Raw genomic sequence first — 24427 nt, 5'->3', positions numbered from 1 at the left:
TAACCACTGAACAGAGGGATGAATGACCCTTAATATTATAAAACATGTGTTTACAATGCAAAATCAGGATTGCAAACCAAGATAAAGGAAAAGGCCGTCCTCCATAAATTAAAGGCAAAGTGCTCACTTTTATTTTATCTTTGTTCCATGCAGGATTGGTGCACAACAATACATGTAGTCCAAGACCAGACCAAGCCCAGATTCCACCTAGATTCTACATTTGCATCAGTTTTCGACCGGTCTAACTAGTGCCTCAAGTCTATTATTATTTGCCTATCTCCTTTTATTTTTTTTTAAAAAAAAAAAAAAAGGAAATAAAACCAAAAATGGCAGATCCTTCGTAAGAAAAATTTAATTTGATGACATATTATTAATGGAGTTTTCCATCAATCAACATTTATCCACAGGATAGGGGATTCATTTCTGATAGTGAGGGGTCCGGGAGCCCCCTGTGTGACGTGAGTGTTAGAATGCATGCATAACCACTTCTATATCTGTTAGACCTGATATCTGTCAGACCTATACAAGTGAAGAGTGGTAGTCACACATTTGTACTACCACCACATTCACATAGGGTACTCCGGCACCCCATTCCCATGATCTCAATGGAACATGTAGAGATCAGACACTTACGGTAACCTATCCTGGGTGAACAGATGCTTAATTTGTGGGAAATCCGCTTTCAGCCATGTACTATAATTATATCCTATGTCTATAGCCAAGAGTGAATTTAGTGAGTGATCTAGTCTATACGGTTATGTCATCTACACAAAAAAGTGAGTGAAATGACGACATTTAGTCCAAGTCTCTGAGACGATGCGAGGTTTAGTGTTACCACATAATGGACAGCAATGCATTGAGGAGCACACTAAAGGGCATCACACCAGCTAGAAACAAAAAGCATGCTATGGGAATCTGGGGGTGAGGGGACACGCGGGGGTTATGGGACGCGCAAATAGTCAGTCATGCAAAGAAGCAGAAAATACCTGTACCGAGCCACCATGTCTGTCAGCTGCTAGGTGAGCTCTTACGTGATGGGGGTTGGCCTGCTGGGAGTCCCAAGCTGCCCTGTGGTCTGCCGACTGCTCATTATATAATGCATAAAACATGCATGGAAAAGGAGGGAGAAAAACCCAAAACATATTAAACACCTCATGCGTCATCACAACATGTAAAATTAAAGAAAGAGAGCAAGCAAATTATATCAGAATATGAAGAGTTACAACTACAGCGCACACTACACTGTAAAGCAATATGGCATGCAGACTAGATAAGCAGAAAAGAACAGAACCATTAGTGGGGTTAGGCTTGTACTCTGCCAGATGGGGCTGTTCATTATCAGACACATATGTGCACGTACCACACATTCTCATGTGTGTGCATATGACAGCTTGTATAAATATATGTGGCTATACACACTCACGTGTGCAATAAATGCATATATTTATACTAAAAAGCAGAATATGGATGAAATTTAATGGTTGATTTTTATAAAGAAAGTCAATATTAGCAAGCTGAGTGTCACCAGCCATTCTGTAAAAGTGTTATTTTACCATGTGTAACACAATAAACCCTAAAAACTATGCCTATTGTAAGTACTAGCACTTGTTCCACTGTATCTAATGGAAGAAGCCGGATGGGCCTCATTACAGTAACGCTGCCTTTCTAGCCCAGAGTAACCAAGCCAAGCTCAGCTTCAAGGGATATTCCCATCTAGGCAATTACAGCTACATCCAAAGGATATGCCACAAGTATGTCCAAAAGATGGGGGTCCAAGAGGCGGTCTCCTAACTCCTGTGCCTGGAGACTTCAGTCAGGGGACCCCCCTGCTTGACATTTATGGTTATATGAACAGGCCAGAAATGCCCAGGTGGGAAGAATCCTTTCAATTTCTTATACTACTGTGGAAAAATAAAATTCTAGGAAAGCAAGACAGGTTTACTGATAGTTTGATGAAAGAGGCTGCTATGTCTGTATGACAATACCATGTTAGTGGGCCTAAAGCAAGAACCCCTAAAAATGAAGTATAAGAAGTAACAATGCTTTGTCTAATGTACAAACCCATAAATACTGCACCATTACATTAGTTATTGCTCAAGTACTATATGTGGCCCAAAAATTCCCGAACACTACGTCAGAACATTAAAGTACTATTCATGTTAGAAATCCTCAATACTACATCAGTATAATATGTTGTATGATGCAAAAAGTCTACCGCAGATAAGATATTACCGCACATATTACACAAAACACTTGCAACTACTTACAATAACCTGCAATGGAAAAAGTCATAATTCATGTTTTCTATTCTTCCACATTGTACATATTGGATGGAGTCTCTGTACACGACTATATCATTAGAACCAATTATGTCGGTTAGTGGTAATGAACACTGATGTGATCCTTCTTCACTTGCTAGTTCCCACCATTCATTAGACCAACAAGTATAGAGATCATGACTAAATGTACGCTGCAATGCATAACTTAAAGGGAACCTGTCAGAACAGTTTAGGACACTAAACCACCCACAGGTCCTTATCGACCACAGGTTTAGTGGCCCAAATCGCCTCTTATAATGCAATTTGTGGTCCATTAAAAACAGAAAAGCTTTATACTTACCTAGAGATGTGTCCAATAAGTCTCATTGGACTGATCTCTGGTGCACTCGGCACCTGCGCTGTACTTCAGTGAAGCCAGAGATGTACACCCGAGCTTCATTGCGTAATCGCGAGAGGTCTGGTGCTCATGCACTGAAGTCAAGGTGTACCCTGGCTCTGTTAAAGAACTGCGCCGGTATGGGGAGTACAGTGGCAAGGAGAGTATAAAGTTTTGTTTTCTTATATTATTAGGATTATATTTTTAGTGCTCCCACAGATTGCATTATAAGGCGGCGATTTGGAACACTAAATCCCTGGGTCTCTAAGAACCTGTGGGTGGTTTAGTGTCCCAGAGCGACCTGACAGATTCGTTTTAAATGGAACCTGTTACACGGAAAATGACTGTGCATAAAATGAAAGTTGTCAATCAAAATGTATGACCATCCACTAGACAAAGCACAACAGTCATTTCACTTTTTTTTTGTTCGTATTGTGTAAGTGGCCCTTGGAAACATTTTTTTTTTTTTTTTTTTTTTTTAAACTTTATTGCTATACTCTCTCATAGGAGAAAACTGAAGGCAAAGTCTCTCCTTCGCAATGCTCTAACTCAGCATTGCCAAAGAGAGGGTTGTGTACACAGAATATAGTGTGTGTGCTATATGCACAGTGTACAGCCACTGTTCCACGCAGAGACAGGCTCCCTCTCCGGCCTCTACACTAACTCCTTTCCTAAGATTGCTATACATTGATCAAATAAACCTAACTCATTTATTTTTCTGTCTCTGCCTACTTCTACCAGCTGCGTGCTATAGTGTCCAGTACAGCTGGCTCCTATACCACACATCCCTGATGGCAAGGTGAGGGATACACTGTGCAGAGAAGATGGTGCTACTTAGCGTCAGGTAAGGGCTGTAAAATACATGTTAGATGTGTCATCTCCGTAGCGCAGCCTTTAGAAAGCAAGTAGCATAAAGGGCAGCCTCTGAGGTCTGTGTGCACAGAATATCAACTGTACACAACGTGCGTGGAACAAACTGTATACACTGGGGCACATTTATCAATCCAAGTTCAACAACCTTTCTGTCTACATTTTCATGTGACCTGCCCTTTAATACACTAGATTGAATAAAGCATGGGCCTAACGAACAATACAATCCTGCATAGGGATAGAGATTCTAATTTACCGCTGGGTGCTCGCTCCTAAAATGAGAAATCCTAATAGGGAGAGTGGGTGTACTAAACCAAACAGCAGCTTCTTACAGCAATTTATCAGCCAATAATAAAGCTAAAGTTGTTCATTTTAGAGGATAAACATAACATTATGCAAGACATTTTACATGGAGAGAATCATCCCCATCCTTTTAAATACTGAGGGGAATATAATAAGACTGGCATTTCCTACATCAGTCTTCATCAATGTATCCCTGGCATGAAATGCGACTGAACTATTAAGAGTCTGAAGGACTGGTGTAGACTTCAGACATAACTCGCGACAGTTTTCTGATAGGAGTTATTATAAATTTGTTAGGCCAAGGTGCCTCCTTTTGTAAAAAGTGGTGAGTGGCATGCAGAACATGTCAGGATGCCTCGTACAAAAAAAAAAAAATCTCGGCTTTAAAGATGCACCAAATTTATGCAAGAAAACTGGCATAGATGGGGTTACTAAATTCCCCTCATTGTTTTTCTGTTTCAAATTATGCCATATGAAAACTTATAGACCAAAATTGCAGTTTTTAGGTCCTATTTAGGCATGGATCCGCTCATTAAAAAAATTGTAAACGAAATAACAATAGTTATTTCTTATACAGATTTGCTGAATAAACATGGCACAAATTCAAGTATCAGTCTCTGATTTTTGATGTGCAAAACCACATTGGATTTATCTTTGATGTACGAGTATAGTGTAAGTGTTACCAGCTAAATCCACATCGATAACACAGGTTGGTGGAACTCCGTTCTCTTCGTCAGGATAAATCACAATAGTTGCACATCTCCTAGAACAGTTCCAGTATGTCACCTCAATGAATTTCAATGTCAACCATTTTCACTATAAACCAATTGGGTCCATATTAGGAGAACATAAATGTGGATTTCCAAACTTGTCTGGCAGTATCACTGGCACACAATGTACAAATACGAGTCTTCACTCCTTATGCTCCAGATCTGAATCACAATCCATTGCCAGGTTAGTATTTTCTCAGAAAATGTATAAACGCTACAAATAAAATCAGGTAGCTCTCGTCGTAACATATTAGAAGGTGGCATGTAATACTTGTGTCAATAGAAGAGTGTTATTTGTATTACTATACCATTTAGATGTATTAGGAATGACAGGTTTACCAATATTAACAATGAGAATTAATTCACAATAATCACTTAAGGAACTGGTTAAGAAGTTCCCAACATTTACCTGGTTTTTGGCTTGCTGCATCTTATCTCTGTGTGGATGTGCTTCTCTGTTTGATGAAAGAGCTGGATCGGCATGAATGGAGCCAACCGGTGTAGGCTAAAGTCAATGAAACAAAGGGCATAAGACAACGTCAAAAAAAGAAGAAAAAAAAATCTGAAGATTTACCCAGGGAAAGACAATGGAATCCACAAAATGGCATCTGTAAGATGTGAGTGAATTGGCTGATAAGATGAACAGAAGAAAAAGAAAACCCTAAACTGCTAACAGGGTGTACACACAGCAGTACCAGCATTGTGGATGAGAATTCCCAAAAAATATAGAGCAACATGTCAGTTTATACTGCAGGTTTCTTCAATGTTCAATCTTTGTTTTGCAAGCAGGGGGAGACCTGCTGCTAATCCGGAAAGAATATCTGAATAGCTATAAAAACCACAACTTTTTTGGGAGTTTGTCGTGTCGGCAGATTTCTGATATACACATTGCTAAATGAGCTCTTTTGCCCTGTGAGAACCTAGCCTAATTCTGTACTGTATTAAATAGCATAGAACTGCCCAGTGAGTGCAGTTACGGGGGTAGTTCCTTCAGCACATTTATCGTATATATTCACAGGATATGCCATAAATATGTCCGATAGATACGGGCCATCCTCTTCATACCAGGAAAGGTATTCCTCACATAAGGGTAAGAAGGGATAGCACAAAAATCTCCTGTGTCACCATTTTACATCACTCCTGATGTACTCAATACTAGCTTGTACGGTCTTCTGTATTTCAAGCAAAGGCAACACAGGTAGAGTGTTGTGACTATGTATATCATTAGGGTTAATAAAAACCAAGCTAAATGCTAAATATCCATGAAAGCTGAAAAGTCAGAAATTGAGAACTTACCAGTTGCTTACCAATCCAGTCATACTCATAGTCAAACATATATCCCTTTCGATCAAACAAGTCAGTAAATAATTTCCGTAAGTAGTCATAGTCCGGTTTCTCGAAGAAATCTAGCCGCCTTACATAGCGCAAGTACGTGGCCATTTCTTCTAAAAATAAAAGAAAATAAATAAATACATTTTGAGCAGAAATCTTAAGAGCAAACATCAGGTTATCAAAAAAAAAAAAAAGCAGTAATCTCTATACCAGACACTACCTTCCAATCTGAAAAGTAACTAAACTTCCAAAGCGATGTCATTCCTAACTGCGATCATGGTGTCACATGAAAGATGAGATAGGGACCTTTGGTCCCGAAACGCTGTTCTAGCGTCCTGTGTTTTTACTGATCGCAATAAAGCTAGGTGTATTCTGGAAACTGGAGTCAGCGCGATGTCTTCATACTGGTCTCTCATCCCATATGAAAGATGAGAATCTCCCCTTCCATATAACACCAAAACCACGGTTCTATGTTTTAATAATGCCCAAGATATAACGGAGATATCACATTTAGTATAACCCATGTCAGAAGACTAGTATTAGCCGATTTCAGTTCTGGTGCATGGACCTCCTGCGGCGTGCCCGAACCATTACAAACCTACGAAGCCTCTTAACTCTGGAGTTAACTCAAGACTCACATTATTAAGACTGGCGCAGAATGTTCCAGTCATAATACATTACTGCCTGTATATAAGCCCATTTTAAGTCAATGTCTGACATCTTTTAGCTAAAAAATCTAATGCATAAGCCTTTACCAAGTGGTTTTTCAAAACTTAAAAGGCAGTCTGTCACCAAAACCCACCATATCAACCCAGATAAATAGGTTAGGGTCACCTTAAACAGCATTTTCTCCTTGTGAATCGGGGCCACTACTGCTAAGATAGCGCCATGTTGACAGTATGCAAATATCCTCTCTAGAGCAACAAGGGTGTTATTGCTTAACTCATTAGAGCAATGAAAAAAATCTAAATTTGCATATTGACAAGAAAAAAAACAAGGAAAAAAAAAAAACAACAGCAATATCTTGGCAACAGAGACACCAAATCATAAGCAGAAAACACCATTTGATTCAGGTGACCCTAATCTACCTATATGCAGGGCTTGGTTGGTATACTGGGTTCTGGTGACACTCCCTTTAAGAGAAAGACCCAAGTAACACAACACACTTCTAAACCTGAACTATCTGGATGGCAGAAACATGCAGCGATGGCGATGCATTTGCACATTTGCTATCATCTAGTCTGCAATTCAGGACACAATACAAGCAGACTGTAAAATGTGCTCATTGAAGATAGAGGCAAATTTGATAAAATCTGCTGACTGCCCGAAGCCTCAATTTACATACAGATGAATAAGGCATCTTCATAAAACAAAACTGGCATTACAATGAGGCTGTAGTGGATATTTAGTAGGCATTGTTCATTCATCAGTCTGCTCTACACACAGATAGACCATGAACACTTGTCTACAATAGGCAGTAGTTAGTTACCTGGGAAATTCTCGCAGAGTACTTCAATTGGAGTCGCTCGCTTTGTATCTCCAATTTTTTGATACCTTTCTTTTAATGTGTCAGCCTGCAACAAAGAAAATACAAAGCTTGGAAGTTTTAGTAAAATTACAATAACATATCTGCAGTAAAACTATCAGAAAGGTAACCTAATGGGTGCAATGAAGGAGATATGTAGGCATCACTGGTAATAAAGCATTCTCCTAATACAGTCCTTTATACAATGCCATCTATAGCTGTACTAATATCAAAGCAATAGCAGTAAACCTAGACACAGTTTCCCATAGCAAAATGATAGGGCATCTGTCACTGGACTGCAAGGTGTATGAATCCTACAGACGGCCACAAATCATCACCACAGTTGTCCATGGAAAGGGTCTGCTATTGCAGCTCTGCCCCACTGACTGAATGGGGAATACATGCAATATCAATACAGTCAAAAGGACAAAAAAAAGTGGAAAACGACAATTTCTTTAATCGTAGAACCCCCCCCCCCCCTTTAGGATGCACTAGATCAGGGGTGGGCAATTAATTTTCCCATGGGGGCCACATGAGAAATTGTAACGGTTCTAGAGGGCCATGCACGTTGTGGCAAATTTAGCTCCACCCACTTCTCTGCTGACTCCGCCCATTCTCAATCATTTTTCCCATGTGCCCCACAAAGTAAAATCCTCCTACAGTCACCCTAACATTATACACCCCCACATTATAACGTTTTGCTCCAAATGTCCCATAGTATTAAGTCCCTCTCCTGGTGCCCCAGTATAAACCAGCAGAAACTAGAGGGGACATTAAACTGGGGGCAACTAGAGGCAGACATGTCCCCCTCCAGCTACCCCCCATGGATTAATATCCTCCTCCAGCTGCCCCAGTTTAATGTCACCCTCCATCTGCCCCCTAGTTTAATGTCTCCCCTACATGTGCATTATGTTTATCTGCCCCTAGTTCCCCCCTCTTGCTCACACATGCTGTCTCTTCTCTCTTTATCATCCAGCAGCCCAAATAGCCGGCGGCTTGCAGGAAGCACACAGTCCCGTGTGGCTCCGCCCACTAACGAGTCATAGCCTATCCTGGTGATAGGCTGTGATGACATTATCACAGGTCCTTGAACATCTGCCCCTAGTTTCAGATGTCAATAGCTTTGATGGGAAAATGTTGCGGCAAGCAGTACTATAGCATAAATGGGTATAAAGTTTACACAGCCCTTTTTTATTGGTAAGGCCACAATACCAGTAGTAAAGAATATGACCACTGTGGACACTGCATTCAGATGTTATATTACTGGCATTACAGCTCCATAATACTAGTAGTACAGGACAATATGGCCACTGCTTTTTTAGCAGTGACTACATGCTGTTTGTAAAGAGTGAACCAAACTACCCCATTTGTGAACCCATAATACTTAAATATCATATACAACATTGCATTGGCAAATGTGTTTAACCTTCGTGCTAGGTCGAGTTGTAGTGAACGGTTCTTTACCTTAAGTCCTTGCCAAGGTAGGCTTCCTCGTAGAAAATACATAAACATATGTCCTAATGCTTCTAAGTCATCTCTTCTACTTTGCTCTAAAAACGAAGAAAGAAGAAAAGTTACTCCCAATAACAGACATCACATAACCCCACAGAACAGGTACCAGCACGGGAGGACAGAAGAATGTTGGAATTCCTCAGCAATAACGTGCATCGTGTCAGCCATGTGCGGTCTCTAATAAATATTGGTATTCTATACAATAAAACAATTCAGGGGGCCAGTGCATTGTGCAGTTCCTCTGTTACTCCTCCAATAAACTGACAGCTGGGTATTACCAGCTGGGGTGTTCCAATTTACTGTCCAAAAAGTGCTGGCAGGGAAGTAATCTCCATTGTGAATTCGTACATAAAAGTTCTAGGAAGAACAACAGAGGAACAGCATAATAGAAAGTTATCCGAAAAGACTTAGAATTGTTATTTAGTAATATAGAGATGTCGGGGACATGGACAGGTCCTCTTAACATCCTTCATGCAGTTCATCTTATCATTGAGAAATAGAAGAATTGGTGTGAAAAACTCTGCCGCTTGGATCCTTGAGAGACTGTCTGCGGCCTCCACACACACTGATCAGCAGATTCCAGGGTCAGCCAAAAAAAATAAAATAAAATCTAGTGTCTATGGTGACTATTATATTCACTCACTCCAATATCCCTTTCTTCTTTAGATCATGCTCACAGAGGACTGAGGAAGCAGGAGGGGTAATTTTGTGGAGATCGCCCACTGTGTACCTGCTTTATCTACACCCTGGCTGCACAACTGACATGGAAGCAAAAACTGTGATCACCGGAAAATAACAATGGTGGCACTGTGGGGGTTAAAGAAAACTTTGGAAGGACATACAAAATCCCCTAGTAAATAATATGGGAACTGCCATCAATCAGCCCTGGGTGGTAGCGGTCAGGAAAAGGAATATGGCTGGATGATAAAACCCAATGTCATCTATAGCACATGCTGCAGCAAAGTGACAGCAGCATTTCCATAACTGCTATAGGCTCCAACCACGGCTGTCACCTAAGGCAAAAGCTGGCAAGATGCCGGAGATGTGAGGCAATTCTTGTAGGAGATCTGCTGCAAAAGCCATCCGATTTCAGGTGATTTTTGTCACCGTGGCTTACGTAAGAACACAAATTTTGCAATGTGTTCACCTCATGTGGTACCAGGACTTAAAAGGATGTATCAACTTTTTTTATGTATTTAAACCACATTGTGAAATCACTCATTCATTACTGTCCTTTTTTTATTTTGATTGTAGGTTTTACTCTATTTGCTGCACATGATTATAGGGCGGCCATCTTGCCTGAGAGTCTCCTCTGCTTCGTTAACAACATTTAGTGATACACTTTACGGCACTGTTGTAGCCATAGGTTGAAACAGACTGGAGAAGACTCACTGAGATCTATGGGAAAGTTTTCTAGACATGCTGTATGCAGAGAGAGGGAGCAGATCACATGTATAATCAGTTGTGTATGTATTATCTGCAGAGGTGTGATCTTCTATTGTTTTCCTGTCTTTTCTGTGATGTAAATGAGGTGACTGCTGCAAAGGAAACCCCAACATAATTTGTTTTTATTATTGGTTATTATTGGTTACTATTAAACTTGTGTGTGACAGAAAAACTTCACAAAAATGGGCCATTTATGGTGACATTTCCTGAATGGTATAGTTTTGTTTCTTTAAATCTTGTTTTATTTCAATATTGACCTTTTTTAACGTTCCATGAAAGACAGCAGGAAAACTAAAAGTAACTATAACGGTGTGAGGATCCCGTACACAACCCAGATCTTCCTGGACCTATGTCAGTTTGGCTTAAACGCAGTCAATAAAGTTATTTATAACTTGTGTTTAAAAGGGCAATGATGACACGTGTGCAAAATATGGTGTCCGTTTATCAATCATGGCTGACATAATTCGCTATATCCTCAATGTTACTAGTCAGTATATCCCTTTAATAAATGCTAAGGGCAGAATTCAGATCATCTGCCAACTTGCTGACAGAGCCGGGCATTCTAGCAAGTAGCTAAACAACTGAGCAGAAGACGACGAAATGCCTTCACCCCCACAACAAATATATTCTCTAGACTTCTATTCCCAGTAAGCAAACCTACTGATAAATATGACTGGCACGGACGCTTGGCATTCTTTTGTGGGTGACAATACAATAGAAGTTCTGTGCAAAGGGAAGAGAAATTTCAAGTATTGATGCTTCTAAACAGGCGGAGAGAAATGCCTTGGGCTATTTTTATCACGCAGCTCTTGGCCATCTTATCGACTGAAACATGAGATGCGGTTTTCATGATTCTGTAATGTCACCTGAAACGTCCTGACATACGCTACACATCCACAACTACAAATCCTCCAAATACATAATAGACATTCAATTCCTCTGCCAGCAGGTGGCAGCAATAAGCTACTTAACAGGTTGGAATATTCACGGAAAGAAGAAGATGGGCTGAATGCGCTTTTTCCTCCCTTTCTGCAAGTTTATATAGTCCATAACGGACTGTGAGAGGAGGGGAAAATGGCTGTGGCTTAGTATTTCCAAGCACACCAAGCAATCCGTTAATGAATCTGGAAATCCTGAACAGATGTAATCATAGAAACAGGAAAATGGAGAGACCAGACAGATCAATTCCATCTTTCCTGCTTTCAAATGCTGGATCTACTTAAGCCGTACAGATTTATTTTTATGTCTAGCCCTGAGATTCTTCAATTCAATTTCTATATTGACTTCAAGTCTATGTTACTAGGATCGCTGCCAACTGCAGAAGATGCCACAGCCTTATATGCCAGGTCCTGAGTCACAGAGCAAAAATATTTCATAAAGATGCCCAATGCAGAATCCTAATATGGACATTAAAACACGTACAGTATACCTGGCTTTTTTTCATGGTGGATTTCAATACGATTACCATGTCCTATATTATAGTCATCATCTATGGAGATTTATGACCAATGCACAACACTTAGATCATAAAGTGATGTGTTTATTGGACTGAAGATTTTATTTTATTATTTATTTTTTTTTTGGGGGGGGTGTCTTGTACATTGCTATGTTAAATAACATTGTCCATTAAAAAAGTGGATATATTTTTGTATAAAAATATGTCACACTTGTAATACAAGTTTATCCAAATTCCTAGTTCATTCCTCCCATCTATAATACAGATCCAAAGTGGGTGGGTTTTCAGATCTGTATAACAGATGCCATTATCCATTGACTTCTATGGGGAATTCTCAGCCAGAAATCATTGTCACAGGATACAGACAGTGTAAAGATTTGTGTGTGCAAAGAGGGGAAAAAAACCCACAGTAAAATAAGCAATTGCACATTCCTTCTTGGACGCTCGCCATTTGTGTAAAACAAGCTTCTTCTGTATGTTGTACACAGGATTGAACGCCCATTGCTGATATAAACCACTATTGTCTACAGGCAGGATTTTCACCTATTAACATTCTAGTCTGGACTGGTGCAGATTCTGGGACTCACGACTAATACCAGCACCTGAGCTGCACAGCCTCCTCCCGCCACAAGGGGGCTGGCTTTACTATTTAAATGACCTAGTCTGTCAGTGAGGTACAGTCCAAATAAAGGACACAGGAAGTAAAACTTCCTAGATAACACCTTTAAAACCGTTGTCACTTATCTACAACATCATGCGTTCTGACAACTATGGGACTGCCAAAGACAGCCCAGCAAAATTTGCTAGTTCTATAGTGCAAAATAGAGCAGCAGCAGCAGCAATACTTGACTATCTCTCCATTGACCTGAGACCTTTCATGTAACGACCCATTACTAAGTGACAAGATCCTCAAACCGCATCTACTGTTTGGCATCCAGAACACCTAGTTCGAGACTCACAATTTCCAGTAAACTCCTAAAGCAGTGCAGACATAGACCTGCTCCCAGCTGAGAGGTTGTAACAATCTGTAAGGGACTGTCTATACGGACTACCCATATCTCCAGCAGTTTTCAGCCTTTAGATGTAAATTAGACTAAATTTACAGACATCACAAAATATTATAGAAAAGTCCCCCCTCGGCAGCTCAGAATCCACACATAACAAGTAATGACAGATATTTATATTCCCTATGATGTAACAATTCTGGAGCATCATCTTAGAAATCTACTAATAATATACTTCCTGAATACTTAAGAATAAATTGACAACTGGGTGTTACCATTCTGCTTAAGGGAGTGTGTTCCTATAGTTCGGCACCATCACTAACTCCAGGTCTTTGCAGCCTTTAAAGTTTGAAGTTAAGCCCTAATAATAGGATAGTGGTATAATGTCTAGATCGGTGAGGGTCTGACCACTGGAACCCCACAGACTAAGTTTGTACCCTGATGGAGAGACAGGTAAAACATGGAGCAATGCGGCTCCATTCACACTGTACAAGAGACTCTTCAATAAACGCTGCTCTACGGATTCTGGCACAGCTGGAATTTTTTCTCTGGCCCTCACTGTTCAGTGCAGGTAGTTTTGGTGTCTGATATGCTATTTAAGCTCTGTACTGTCAGCATGCAATAAGTATGATTTTGAGCGGTGACACTATCCAGAGGTGAAGAGTCAGCGCTCAGAGTCATGCCCCCTTGTCCGTTTCAGCCCAACACCGCCCTATTGACAGTACAGAGCCTTGATTTTCATATAAGACACCAAAAATAACTATAATGATGTCTCAGGCACGCTGGGGGCTCACAAAAACATTCCAATTGCACCAGAATCAGTGGAGCAGTGCCTATTGAAAGTCGAAGAGGTGGTGAAAGGTCCTCTCTAAGTTTCTAGCAGGAATAATAGAACTCTGCAGTGTGCCGTTCTTCTAAGGGTATGTTCACACAGAGCTTTTTTGCAAGCAGATTTTGACGCGGAGTCCGCCTCAAATCCACCTGCAAAAACACCTCCCATTTATTTCAATGGGAGTCACTAGCAGTTTTTTCCCGCTAGCGTTTGCGGCTCGAGACAGTGTAGGGGATCATACCAGTCTTTTTAGGCCAATTCATCCGGGCCTAACCAGGAGCGGGATGCTGCGTCGGCATGCTGATGCATTGCAGCGTGAAAAAGTCACACAGTGGAAAAGGTTTCTGCTGTGTGAACATTCCCTAAGAAAACATGTTCCAAAATGGTTATTTTGTAAAGAACAGACATTTATAGTGAAATAGACATATCAAAAGAGGAGATGAGTTGTCATATTAAAAAGCTGCTGAATCCTGCCCACTAGTCCTAATAATGGATGTCACCCATCTGCATAGAGACTGAGGTCTATATTCTTCCCTTTACATAGTTAATAAAGTGTTGGATAATAGACAAGTCAAGACTGACATAGCATTAGAGTCCTAGTTTTTATTGCCATAATTGAACAAATACAATTATAAGAGATCTAAGGCTGTCACATTGTTCTCCTGAATAACAGTCATAAAAGATCAGCATCTACCTATTGTAAAACTGGAGTGGACTCCATTACATTTACAGACAGCCATTGACTAATCTGCAACGTGTGTATTACTGCATAGCAAACACTTACAAGCCAGGCCATGGAGCCAACTTGCCAGCGTACTGCAGACACCTAGCAGATGCCATTTCTTTTGAGGTCAATAGAAGGACATGTCCCCTACTTGCTTAAGGAATATTCCACTGCACAAGCTTTTGTGGGCTCTTGTCAAGGGTGAGTTGACATATCTCAACAACTGGTGATACATAATGTACGGTATTTACACCTGGCAAAGTCACTAAAAACAAAACAAACTGAGTATCTAACGGGATACTTGGACTGATGAGAGCAGCACAGAGTATTTCAGGAAAGGAGACCATTTACCTCCCCTGACAATGTTACATGATCAAAGTTACACACACACACACACACACACACAAACACAAACAAACCTATATATGATGAAAAATATAACGGATACTGCTTCGGCCTCATGCACAGGATAGATTGTACCCACAATTCATTTCTATGGGCCTATACACACAAATGCATTTTTTGAAACTATGTGTCTGTGCTGTATACAAAGACCACACATTATAAGGCATGTCCTATTTTTATCTGCATCTATAGTGCAAACAAGTGTAGGGGATCATACCAGTCTTTTTCGAATCCATGATGGCGGATGACATACTGGAAAGTTTTTGGTGGACTGTCAGTGAAGCAGAATGTTACATTCTGACTAGTCATGACTGCCGTTCTCTACTCAGGTAGGGCTGGGGCATCCATTCAGGGACCCCAGGTACCCTGGCGATAGATGCACCCACCTATCCATTGACATTTGACATTTATATAAAGTGTGGTTATGGAAATTTCCTTAAAAGCCCCTTAAAGGAATCATTTAGTAAGATGCAACATAGACTGAAGACTCTAGAGAGACCCTATTGCGGTTGCAGTCTATGAAGTTGCAGGAGTGAGGTTCTCACTTACATTAGATGATAATTGTGACAAAACAGAGAAAGGTTTCCTTAAGGGCGCATTCACACATCAGTTGTGCCTGACCAGTTCTTTTTAGATAAAGCAAGAAACAACTGACAGAAAACTTTGCATTTAATTAGGTCCTATCACCATAGCCAACAATTCTAGTTTTTAACATCTAGTTTTAATAGGCTAAATGCCGTGTAGTTGGAATTTTCGCTCTAGCCCCCACTGTTCCTGACCAATAAGTGTAAGTAGTTTTGGAGACTGCTATGCTATTAAAGAAAACCTTTCATGTCCTCAGGACACTGTGCTGAATCCCGTTATGTGCCCCAGTGGTGGAGATATTGGTGCCATTTGTGTCGGAACCAATATCTCCCCACTGTCAGAAGGGCAAGCCTTAGGGGCCACACGGTGGCTCAGTGGTTAGCACTGCAGCCTTGCAGCGCTGGAGTCCTGGTGTTCAAATCCCGCCAAGGGCAAAAAACCATCTGCAAGGAGTTTGTATGTTCTCCCCGTGTTTGCATGGATTTCCATCCCATATTCCAAAGACATACTGATAGGGAGCCCTATGTGGGGCTCACAATCTACATTAAAATAAAAAAAAAAAAAAAAAAAAAAAGAGAAGGGCAAGCCTTACAGCCTAGTGTCATCGCAGTGAGGAACGCCCCCTCTGACTGTACTTTAAAGAGGACCTTTCATCAGATTGGGCACAGGCAGTTCTATATACTGATGGAAAGCCAAAAGTGCGCTGAATTCAGCACACTACTGGCTTTCCCGATCTGGGCCCCGGGTAAAGTGCTATCGGTCCTGTAGCTCTTTACAGTCAGAAGGGCGTTCCTGACAGTCAGTCAGGAACGTCCTTCTCCACAGCAGCGCCTATCACGCTGCACAGTGTGAGCGGGGAGGAACGCCCCCTCCCCTCCTGATATTACTCGTCTATGGACAAGCACTGTGAGCAGAGGGGAGGGGGCATTCCTCCCCACTCACACTGTACAGCGCGATAGGCGCTGCTGTGGAGAAGGACGTTCCTGGCTGACTGTCAGGAATGCCCTTCTGACTGTAAAGAGCTACGGTACCGGGACAGATAGCGCTTTACCTGGGGCACAGATCGGGAAAGCCAATAATGTGTTGAATTCAGCACACTGCCGGCTTTATAGCAGTATATATACAGTATATATATATACAGTATATATATATATATATATATATATATATATATATATATATATATATATATATATATACAGTATATATACAGCACTGCCTGTGCCCAATCTGATGAAAGGTCCTCTTTAACAGCCTTGTACTGTCAGAAGGTTTTGTTCCTTACTACCTACAGAGGACACTGAGCTGTGAGGAACGACCTTCTGAGAGTGGGGAGATATCGGTGCCAAAACTAACGGCACCGATATCTCCAGCCCCGGGGCACATACCTGCAAAGCCAATGGTGAGCTGAATTCAAAGTACTGTCAGTTTTCTAGTAGTATATAAAACTGCGCTTTAATGAGGCCATGAAAGGTCCTCTTTAAGCTTTGTATGTCAGAAGGGCAGTGTCAGACAGGGGGCGTGTGATTCGGAGCTTCAATCAGAGGAAGCCAGTGTCAGAACTCAGAATCACCTCCCTTGCCTGCTCGTATCAGACTCCGCCCACCTGACAGTACAGAGTCTAAATAGCATATCAGACACTGAAACTAACAGCATTGATTTATCTAGAACGGCTAGATAAATTTTTTAACTGTGCCAGAATTAGCGGGTGGATATGCGAGCAGGTCCTTATTTGGTCTCTCCTGTAATTTATACTGGTCCCAGTTTGTGCAACATCAAGTAATAACTTTTCCTAGGGTGTCCCTCAATAAAACTTCTGCTGCTGAAAAATCAAGTCAAAGCTTTTAAAACCTTAGAACAACATATGCAAATGTACCTTAGTCACAGGGGAGGGGCGGAGCTTCATTTAGTCATGTTGTTGCCCACCCCCACTGACTACATAAGGTAAATTTGCATACGTCAATCTAACGTTCTAAAGCTTAGAAACTGACTTTTCTGCAACATTAAGCTTAGTGATTGGCACTGTGGGGAAGATCATTCCTTTTATGCTACACAAGTTGAGGCCAATTTAGGGAAGAAAACCCACCTGACTGCTTCATAATGGGTAATACACAGCAAGGATGTCTCATAGTACAGCTTCAATGGCCACAAAAGGCTTCCACATCCACTGAATTTCACTTTTTTTTTTTTTTTTTTTTGCTGCAACATTCGAGTCTGAAGCATTTTGGGCCACTTACCTTTTCCTAAATGCGTGTTTATACTCATGTATCTAGCTGTTCCTGTAAGGCTCTTGTGTTCTCTGTAGGGTATGTGCTTCTTTGTTTCTGGGTCTATGTACTCTTTTGCCAAGCCAAAATCTATTATGTGAATTATTTGCTGGTTCTTGTTTCCTGGACGACCTATCAAAAAATTTTCAGGCTTTACGTCTCTATATATCAAGTTCTTTGAGTGAACATATTCCATGCGGGAAATCTGTAAGAAACAAATACATGTGTGTTAAAATCAAAAGTAAGGAGTGCGGATATATTGTTTATCATTGTGGTGTGTGTAGAGCACGCATGATGTTGTTGAAGGAGTTGTACACCACACAACTTGCCTTCTATCCACAGAATGGGCCAGAATACGGTATAAGTATGTGATGGTCCGACAACTGGGAAGTCCCATCAGAAGATTGAAATCCCCGTTTGAGGGTGCGGTGGTCGTACATATGCAGTACCCTTCTATTCTTCTCTATGGGATGGTGGAAGAGAGGAAGAGTACAGCGCTCTGCTATATCCAGAAGCCTCATAGAATTGAAAGGAAACACAGTCTGCATGTAAGACCCCCACTCCATTCAAATAGAGGAGCTCTCATTCTTATGTTTGTTGGGACCCCACAATTTGCAACTGGTAAAAGCCTGTTATATAGAATTTGTACCCTTGCTAGAGGTTAGCAAGGGTACCTCAGACTAATGTGGATGAGGATCCAGGAGGATCAGACTTCTCCTATGACTTCCACACAATGGATTTTTCTTGTCATGAAATTGTATATTGTGTGATCATAACCCAGAAACTTTTGGGAAATGAGGCCGATAAGCTGTTCCTGCTGCTGGGACCCTCCACAGGCAGCTGTTATTACTCGGGGTAGTGGGCTCATGTCCTCATTTCCAAGTATTATGTGGTGCTCACAAAAACCAGCTCGCCACTGCGACTGATAGGGAAATCCTTCTTCATGAGCTTAGAATACCCAAGCAGAGTACATCAATGGGGTAGTCACAGGCTGACCGGCCGCCAGAAAATGCCTCTTCATCCAGCAGTACAATATACATTACAGGAAGTTACAGCTTACTAAAACTTCCAAAGCAGAAACCTGCTCACAATAGCTTTACAGGAATGAAATGTAGAACTCTATTCCCATTCTATTGGTTTAAGTCCAACAGATGTTTAAAAAATGGTGGACAAATAATGCAGGCGTATGGAAGGAAAGCTTAGCATTAAAAGGGAGGCCTAGAAAATTCCTGTAGTGTTTGCGTTCACCAATGTATATCATTTTACATTTATAGACTGTATTTTTTTTATTTTGTAGGAAGCATATTTATAAGGATAGGCCCCTCAGTGATCCTGAGCTGGGGCTGCATGTAGGAGTTCCCCGGTGGAAAGGATGCAACTCAGCAGCCATTCACATCAATGATACTACATAACCCATTGAAGTGAATGGGAGCAGTGATACCTCGCAACCAGCAGGGGCACACTAACATTCAGCCCTATATTCATAACAGGGGGAAAGCAGCCCTCTATTCTCAGGATCGGTGGGTGTCTCAGCAGTCAGACTCCCACCAATGAGCTGCTTATCCTCTATCTTATAGACAGAGGGGAAACATGCTTTGTGGCATAACCCTTTAAAATGCAGAGGAGGTATATAAACAAAGTGCCCCATAATATGCTTCTAAAGTAGGATATGGGTTTCTGTTCTAGATATATACCAGGAAATCCTTCCAAACTATATATCCCCAACATGGAATCAAAGTAAAGTGATAGTAGCGTCTAAGCCAAAAGAGGCCAAGACTGTATCCAGCTTCCACTGGGGCGCTATACGTCCAAATATACGGTATATATTTATTTTTTGCTATACAGAATAGTGTAGCCAGCTTCACTTTTCCATACAAATGAATCTACATAAAAATAACCACCACACAATGCGGCATATTTGCTATTAACTTTATGCCAGATATCTGGTGTAAATATTGTAAACTACTGCACAACTGGCGTTTGTGCCTCTCGCCATTTTTGTGAGCGTAGTGTGGGAGTTGCCGTAGATTGAAGATCATTTTTGTCAGTTTGTGTCATTGAAATGTACAGTAGGTACAAGATGGCAAATATTTCAGCACAAACGTATGTCCCTGGTGGAGGAGCCATTACATTTATGCACCTGTTAATAAATCAGGCAGTTCTTCCACCACCAGATTAAAATGTATGAAGACTGGCGCTCAATACGCCAGTCTTCATACATATGCCCCTACAGGCTTTTATAAAATAATAATTATCAGCAGCATAAATTGGACACGACCTCCAACCGGTAACAGTTGGCTTTCAATCGGTGCTGACTATGTAAGGACAAAGGGAACAATAATAAGCAGTTGTGAATTTTTCAGCAATTAGAGGAATAATAAAGAAACTGCAGAGATGCAAGAATCATTTACTTGGCAACAGAAGGATTTACTACAACAGACATGTCAGGAGTGGTAACAGGTCATCATTAACATGGGAGCCCATCATTAACTATATCACTTCACTGTATTAACTATCTGACGCCTCCGTTAAAAAATACACCATATATACGGAAAACATCTGGATGTACCTCCATTTCATACTGTAAAAATTCAGTATAAAACCACCTTTTTTATATATTGTAGTTGTTGCAAGTTAAAAATCTTATTGACTACCGTGGCAGTGGTTTAATTGCATTATTGCTTGTTTTGACCGCTTTTTGTTGTTCTGGTGGTTGATTTTTGTATACGGTTCTTTGTGATTTTTATTAAATTTTTCAAAATAGAGAACAGTGGAAAAAAAATAAATTATTGACTTATTACAGAAGTTTTGCCACCAAAACCATAACTCACTGATCTGAGAAAACCAATATTGCACGATCACCTGGAATAATCCATTACCACAGAATGCCCCAGGTTAAAGAGGACCTTTCACCACCCCCTCAATTAATAGTTTCTTCTCTACTGATTCCAGTAAACTTTCAATTTTTCCTCTAAGGGAGCGTTCACAATACTGTCTGTGTCCGACAGCTAGTGTCCGCTGCTAATGCTAAAATCTTGCGCGGACATTAGAATCGGACACTAGCTGTGTCTGTGACATTTTGCATTGATTTAAATGGACATCGGGTGCGTTCTTTTACTGTCTGTGTCTGTCCTTAACTGTCCATTCCCAAAGACATCCAACTTTTCAAGCAGACAGCAAAACCCGACATGTAGGCTTTTGCTGTCCGCTTGAAAAATCGGATATCTTTGGGAATGGACAGTTAAGAACAGGCACGGACAGTAAAAGAACGCACCCAATGTCCATTTAAATCAATGCAAAATGTCACGGACACAGCTAGTGTCCGATGCTAATGTCCGCGCAAGATTTTTCACGGACATCAGCAGCGGACACTAGCTGTCGGACACCGACGGTAGTGTGAACGCCCCCTAAGCTTCCACCATTCCTAAGTAATCAATACAGTTAGTTTTGGTGCCCAATCTGCTACTTAGGGTCTGTACTGTCGGGTAGGGTGTGGGAGTTTGGCTCAGAGCTCCAATCAGCGGTAGCCAATGTCAGAGCTCAGAATCCCAGCCCTTACCTGCTCCTGCCTGACACCATCCTCATGACAGTACTGAGCCTCAATAGCATACCAGGTACCAAAACCAACAGTACTGATTTTTCAGGCACAGGGAACTAGAGAAAAAAAATTCTGTTCTGGAATCAGTGAAGCTGCGCCTATTAATTGATGCAAAGAAATGGACTTTGCAGAGGTGGTGAAAAGTCCTCTTTAGGCTGCATTTACAGTTATTGTAAATGAATATTAAACCATTGTGTGTAGGGTTGAGCCGATCTTGAGATTTCAGGATCGTTTTTAAAATATGATTTTCGATCATTTTCCAGAAGATCCCGATCATGAAATTTGCTCGATCACCAATCGGGATCCGATCTTTCCCGATCCTGATCCCTCAACCCTAATTGTGTGTAACGGCAAATTCCATCATGGTCATTGAACAAGTCCCTATTGTGAAACATTGGATCGTACAGCCATGTACCGAAACTATCAGATAAGTGCCATTCACTATACCACATAACAGCACCAATAATTTCTTACTATATGCCATTAATAGTGGTCAACAATGAATGATCGATGGCAAACGCCAGGAAAAGGCAAGGCATTGACAGATACAAGTTACTCACCAGCTGTATGGCTATCATAAGAACGGTTTTCAGGGAAAACGTTCTGTCACACAAGTCGAATAAGTCTTCCAAACTTGGCCCCAGTAGTTCTAGCACCATGGCGTTGTATTTACCGCAAGGACCAAAGTAATAAACCTGAGGTACACCATCTAAAAGGGGAGAAGAGCGAGATGTTACAATATATAATAGTGACTAAACAAGTCAAAAGAATAGGAGAACTAAAAACTCTGTTAATATTAAAATATATTAAAAACATTGTACATGAAGTAATAGAGATATTAATGAAATATTCCTGCAAAATAGTTATTGTTACAATCTAAAGCTAACAGAGAAGGATGAAGGACACAAAACTAATTTTATTCCCAGCAGCCAGTCTAGTAGGCTACAGATGTATACACCCCTTAGATATATTATATGGACTGCTGTAAGTGGGCAGCTGTGGCCAAGGCTTTTATGGTCTACCTATCCAGTCCTGAGACCTGGAGTCACGGCACCATAGTTCTCCAATATGCTGAGTCACTGCGGGATTACTGTCCAGTCATGGTCACAGCACAGTGCTCAGACATCTGTCTTGTAACAAGTCGTGCACCTGTGTATCTATCACATGACCAGGACGGTCTTATATCCATTGAAAGTAATCCATCAAATTCATATTGAGAGTTTCTGGAAACCATTAATAATATAGAAAAGTAGAAAGGAAAATTAAATAGGGGAGCATTAATCAAATCCGTTATGTTGGAGCCTGCTGTGGATAATCGGTACCACATTTATCAAGTGCCACATGATAAATATGGCGCAACTTTAATAGAAGTGTTACCAGGAAACTGTACATCATACCAGGCACAGAGCATTGTCTGTGGCATTACACTGAGCATCACACCTATAGATGTCAATGGGAGCTCAGCTGCAATACTGGTGTCCGGCCACTATATAGGCCATGGAGCCAGCTGCTTCCAGCTCTGTGTACTGTATAGTACAAAGAGCAGACCCACCTCTGAACGGCTGCTCTATGTAGTGGCTGCTTGTCGGCCTCCTCTGTTCAGATATTTATGACCTACCCACTAGAAAGGCCAGAAATTAAAGAAGAAAAAACACAAAAAACAAAAACATGGACAATACCTTTAAATGAACTCAAGAAGTCAAAACACTTTACAGTTCTAGCCTAAAAGTTGTGCAGCAAAGTGCAAGTCTTTATAAAATCCCATCTATATAATTATGAAGAATATATAATAAATAATAATGTGAAGAATCCGCCTCCAAGATCGTACACGCTCCAGTTCCTATAAAGAACTGCAAAATACATACTGGAAATAAAGGAAGGAGGGCGCGTCTTTCCACGCCATCACACAGGTACAAATGGCAGCTGCAAATGATCCATAGGAGCTGGCTACTAGCTCATATCTAGTGACGGATTAGTCACAATGTCACATAATAAAACACGAACAGCCAAGGCAAAAATCACAGTGATGAAATCGTTCAGATCTCATTTCAGGCCGTACACACAAAACCAGCGACAGCTTAGCCATGTTTTCATGAATACAGTTTAATATACCAGATTAAAAAGGATTAGGCATATGGAGTATGGACAAATAGGATTTATCTATGACATATTTCCTAATAACTGACAGAAGAATTCCAATCCAATAGAAGCGTATCTGTACATGACAAGCTCTGAACGCCGCCTTATGTGCCTATAATAAACGATATCAACAAAAGAGGAATTAGGAAATATTACTGTACAACTCCTGCACTGGGGCTTTAAGATCGTACCCAAACTGGCAGTTCTCTCCCCCCCCCCCCCCCCTTCAAAAAAAAAAAAATAAAAAAATAAAAAAATTTATATATATATATATATATATATATAAATATATATATAACAACTTCCCAGTAGAGGATGGCATCAGTTTATAAGGAGGGGGGGGAGAGAGCGCAAAAAAGCACCTTTGTGTATTCTGTCCCTCTGTTATTCCTCCTAGAAATTTTACAGTCCAACCAGCGCAGGCAGTGTCAGACTATATAGGGAGGCCTCTTACAAGGGGAATGGTAACACCCTGAATCGCCATTTCACGTGGAATAAAAGATTTCCCAAACAAACCTATCAGGAGAGGTAATGTACAACTTGTTACAGCGATATCTGCTCATATACCCCGATAATAACGCCGTTTATCACTGGAATCGTAAAAGGTACTAACTAGGAGTCAATACTAAATAATTTATATTAGAGGTTATAGCTGACTTACTTGTAAAGCACTACTAGCAAGGGATGCATTATTAACATCTGCCCTGTGGCATGTATGGAGCAAACACATCAGAACTTATCATGAACTCACTGAATGAAAAGCAAGTGGACATTTAAAGGGGTTTTTCCAGGACTTAATAAAGGATGGAGGTCTCTCCTTAGGATATGTTTTTCTATTTTATTAGTGCAGGTATTTTCACACATTGAGAGATCTAATGTGTTCACGTTTAATATATATATATATATATATATATATATATATATATATATATATATATATTTATTTATTTTTTTATTTTAATAGATTTATTCATTTTCTTTTTTTTTTCACGCTCCCCCAGAGG

At 40.7% G+C, this 24427-nt stretch overlaps 1 protein-coding gene across 8 annotated transcripts in view; it reads right to left on the bottom strand.

Annotated features, from left to right (window-relative positions):
* CSNK1G3 (casein kinase 1 gamma 3) overlaps positions 1 to 24427 on the bottom strand; it is a 107914-nt gene that overhangs the window by 13556 nt on the left and 69931 nt on the right. For 2 of the 8 annotated variants that reach the window (XM_075272380.1, XM_075272364.1), the window contains exons 5-11: positions 21845 to 21993; positions 17657 to 17891; positions 8920 to 9005; positions 7420 to 7504; positions 5895 to 6040; positions 5008 to 5103; positions 987 to 1082 (exon numbers count right to left, since the gene is read on the bottom strand). In XM_075272380.1, the coding sequence (XP_075128481.1) occupies positions 987 to 1082; positions 5008 to 5103; positions 5895 to 6040; positions 7420 to 7504; positions 8920 to 9005; positions 17657 to 17891; positions 21845 to 21993 (893 nt within the window). Of the gene's footprint in view, positions 1 to 986; positions 1083 to 5007; positions 5104 to 5894; positions 6044 to 7419; positions 7505 to 8919; positions 9006 to 17656; positions 17892 to 21844; positions 21994 to 24427 lie in introns of all 8 variants that reach the window. The other 6 variants (XM_075272357.1, XM_075272373.1, XM_075272395.1 and 3 more) reach the window with 3 other exon arrangements.

This window comes from Leptodactylus fuscus, chromosome 1, assembly GCF_031893055.1.
Source record: "Leptodactylus fuscus isolate aLepFus1 chromosome 1, aLepFus1.hap2, whole genome shotgun sequence".
NCBI classification, from domain to species: Eukaryota; Metazoa; Chordata; class Amphibia; order Anura; family Leptodactylidae; genus Leptodactylus; species Leptodactylus fuscus.
Note: the sequence above shows the minus strand (reverse complement) of the source record. Positions and strands in the feature narration are given on the sequence as shown.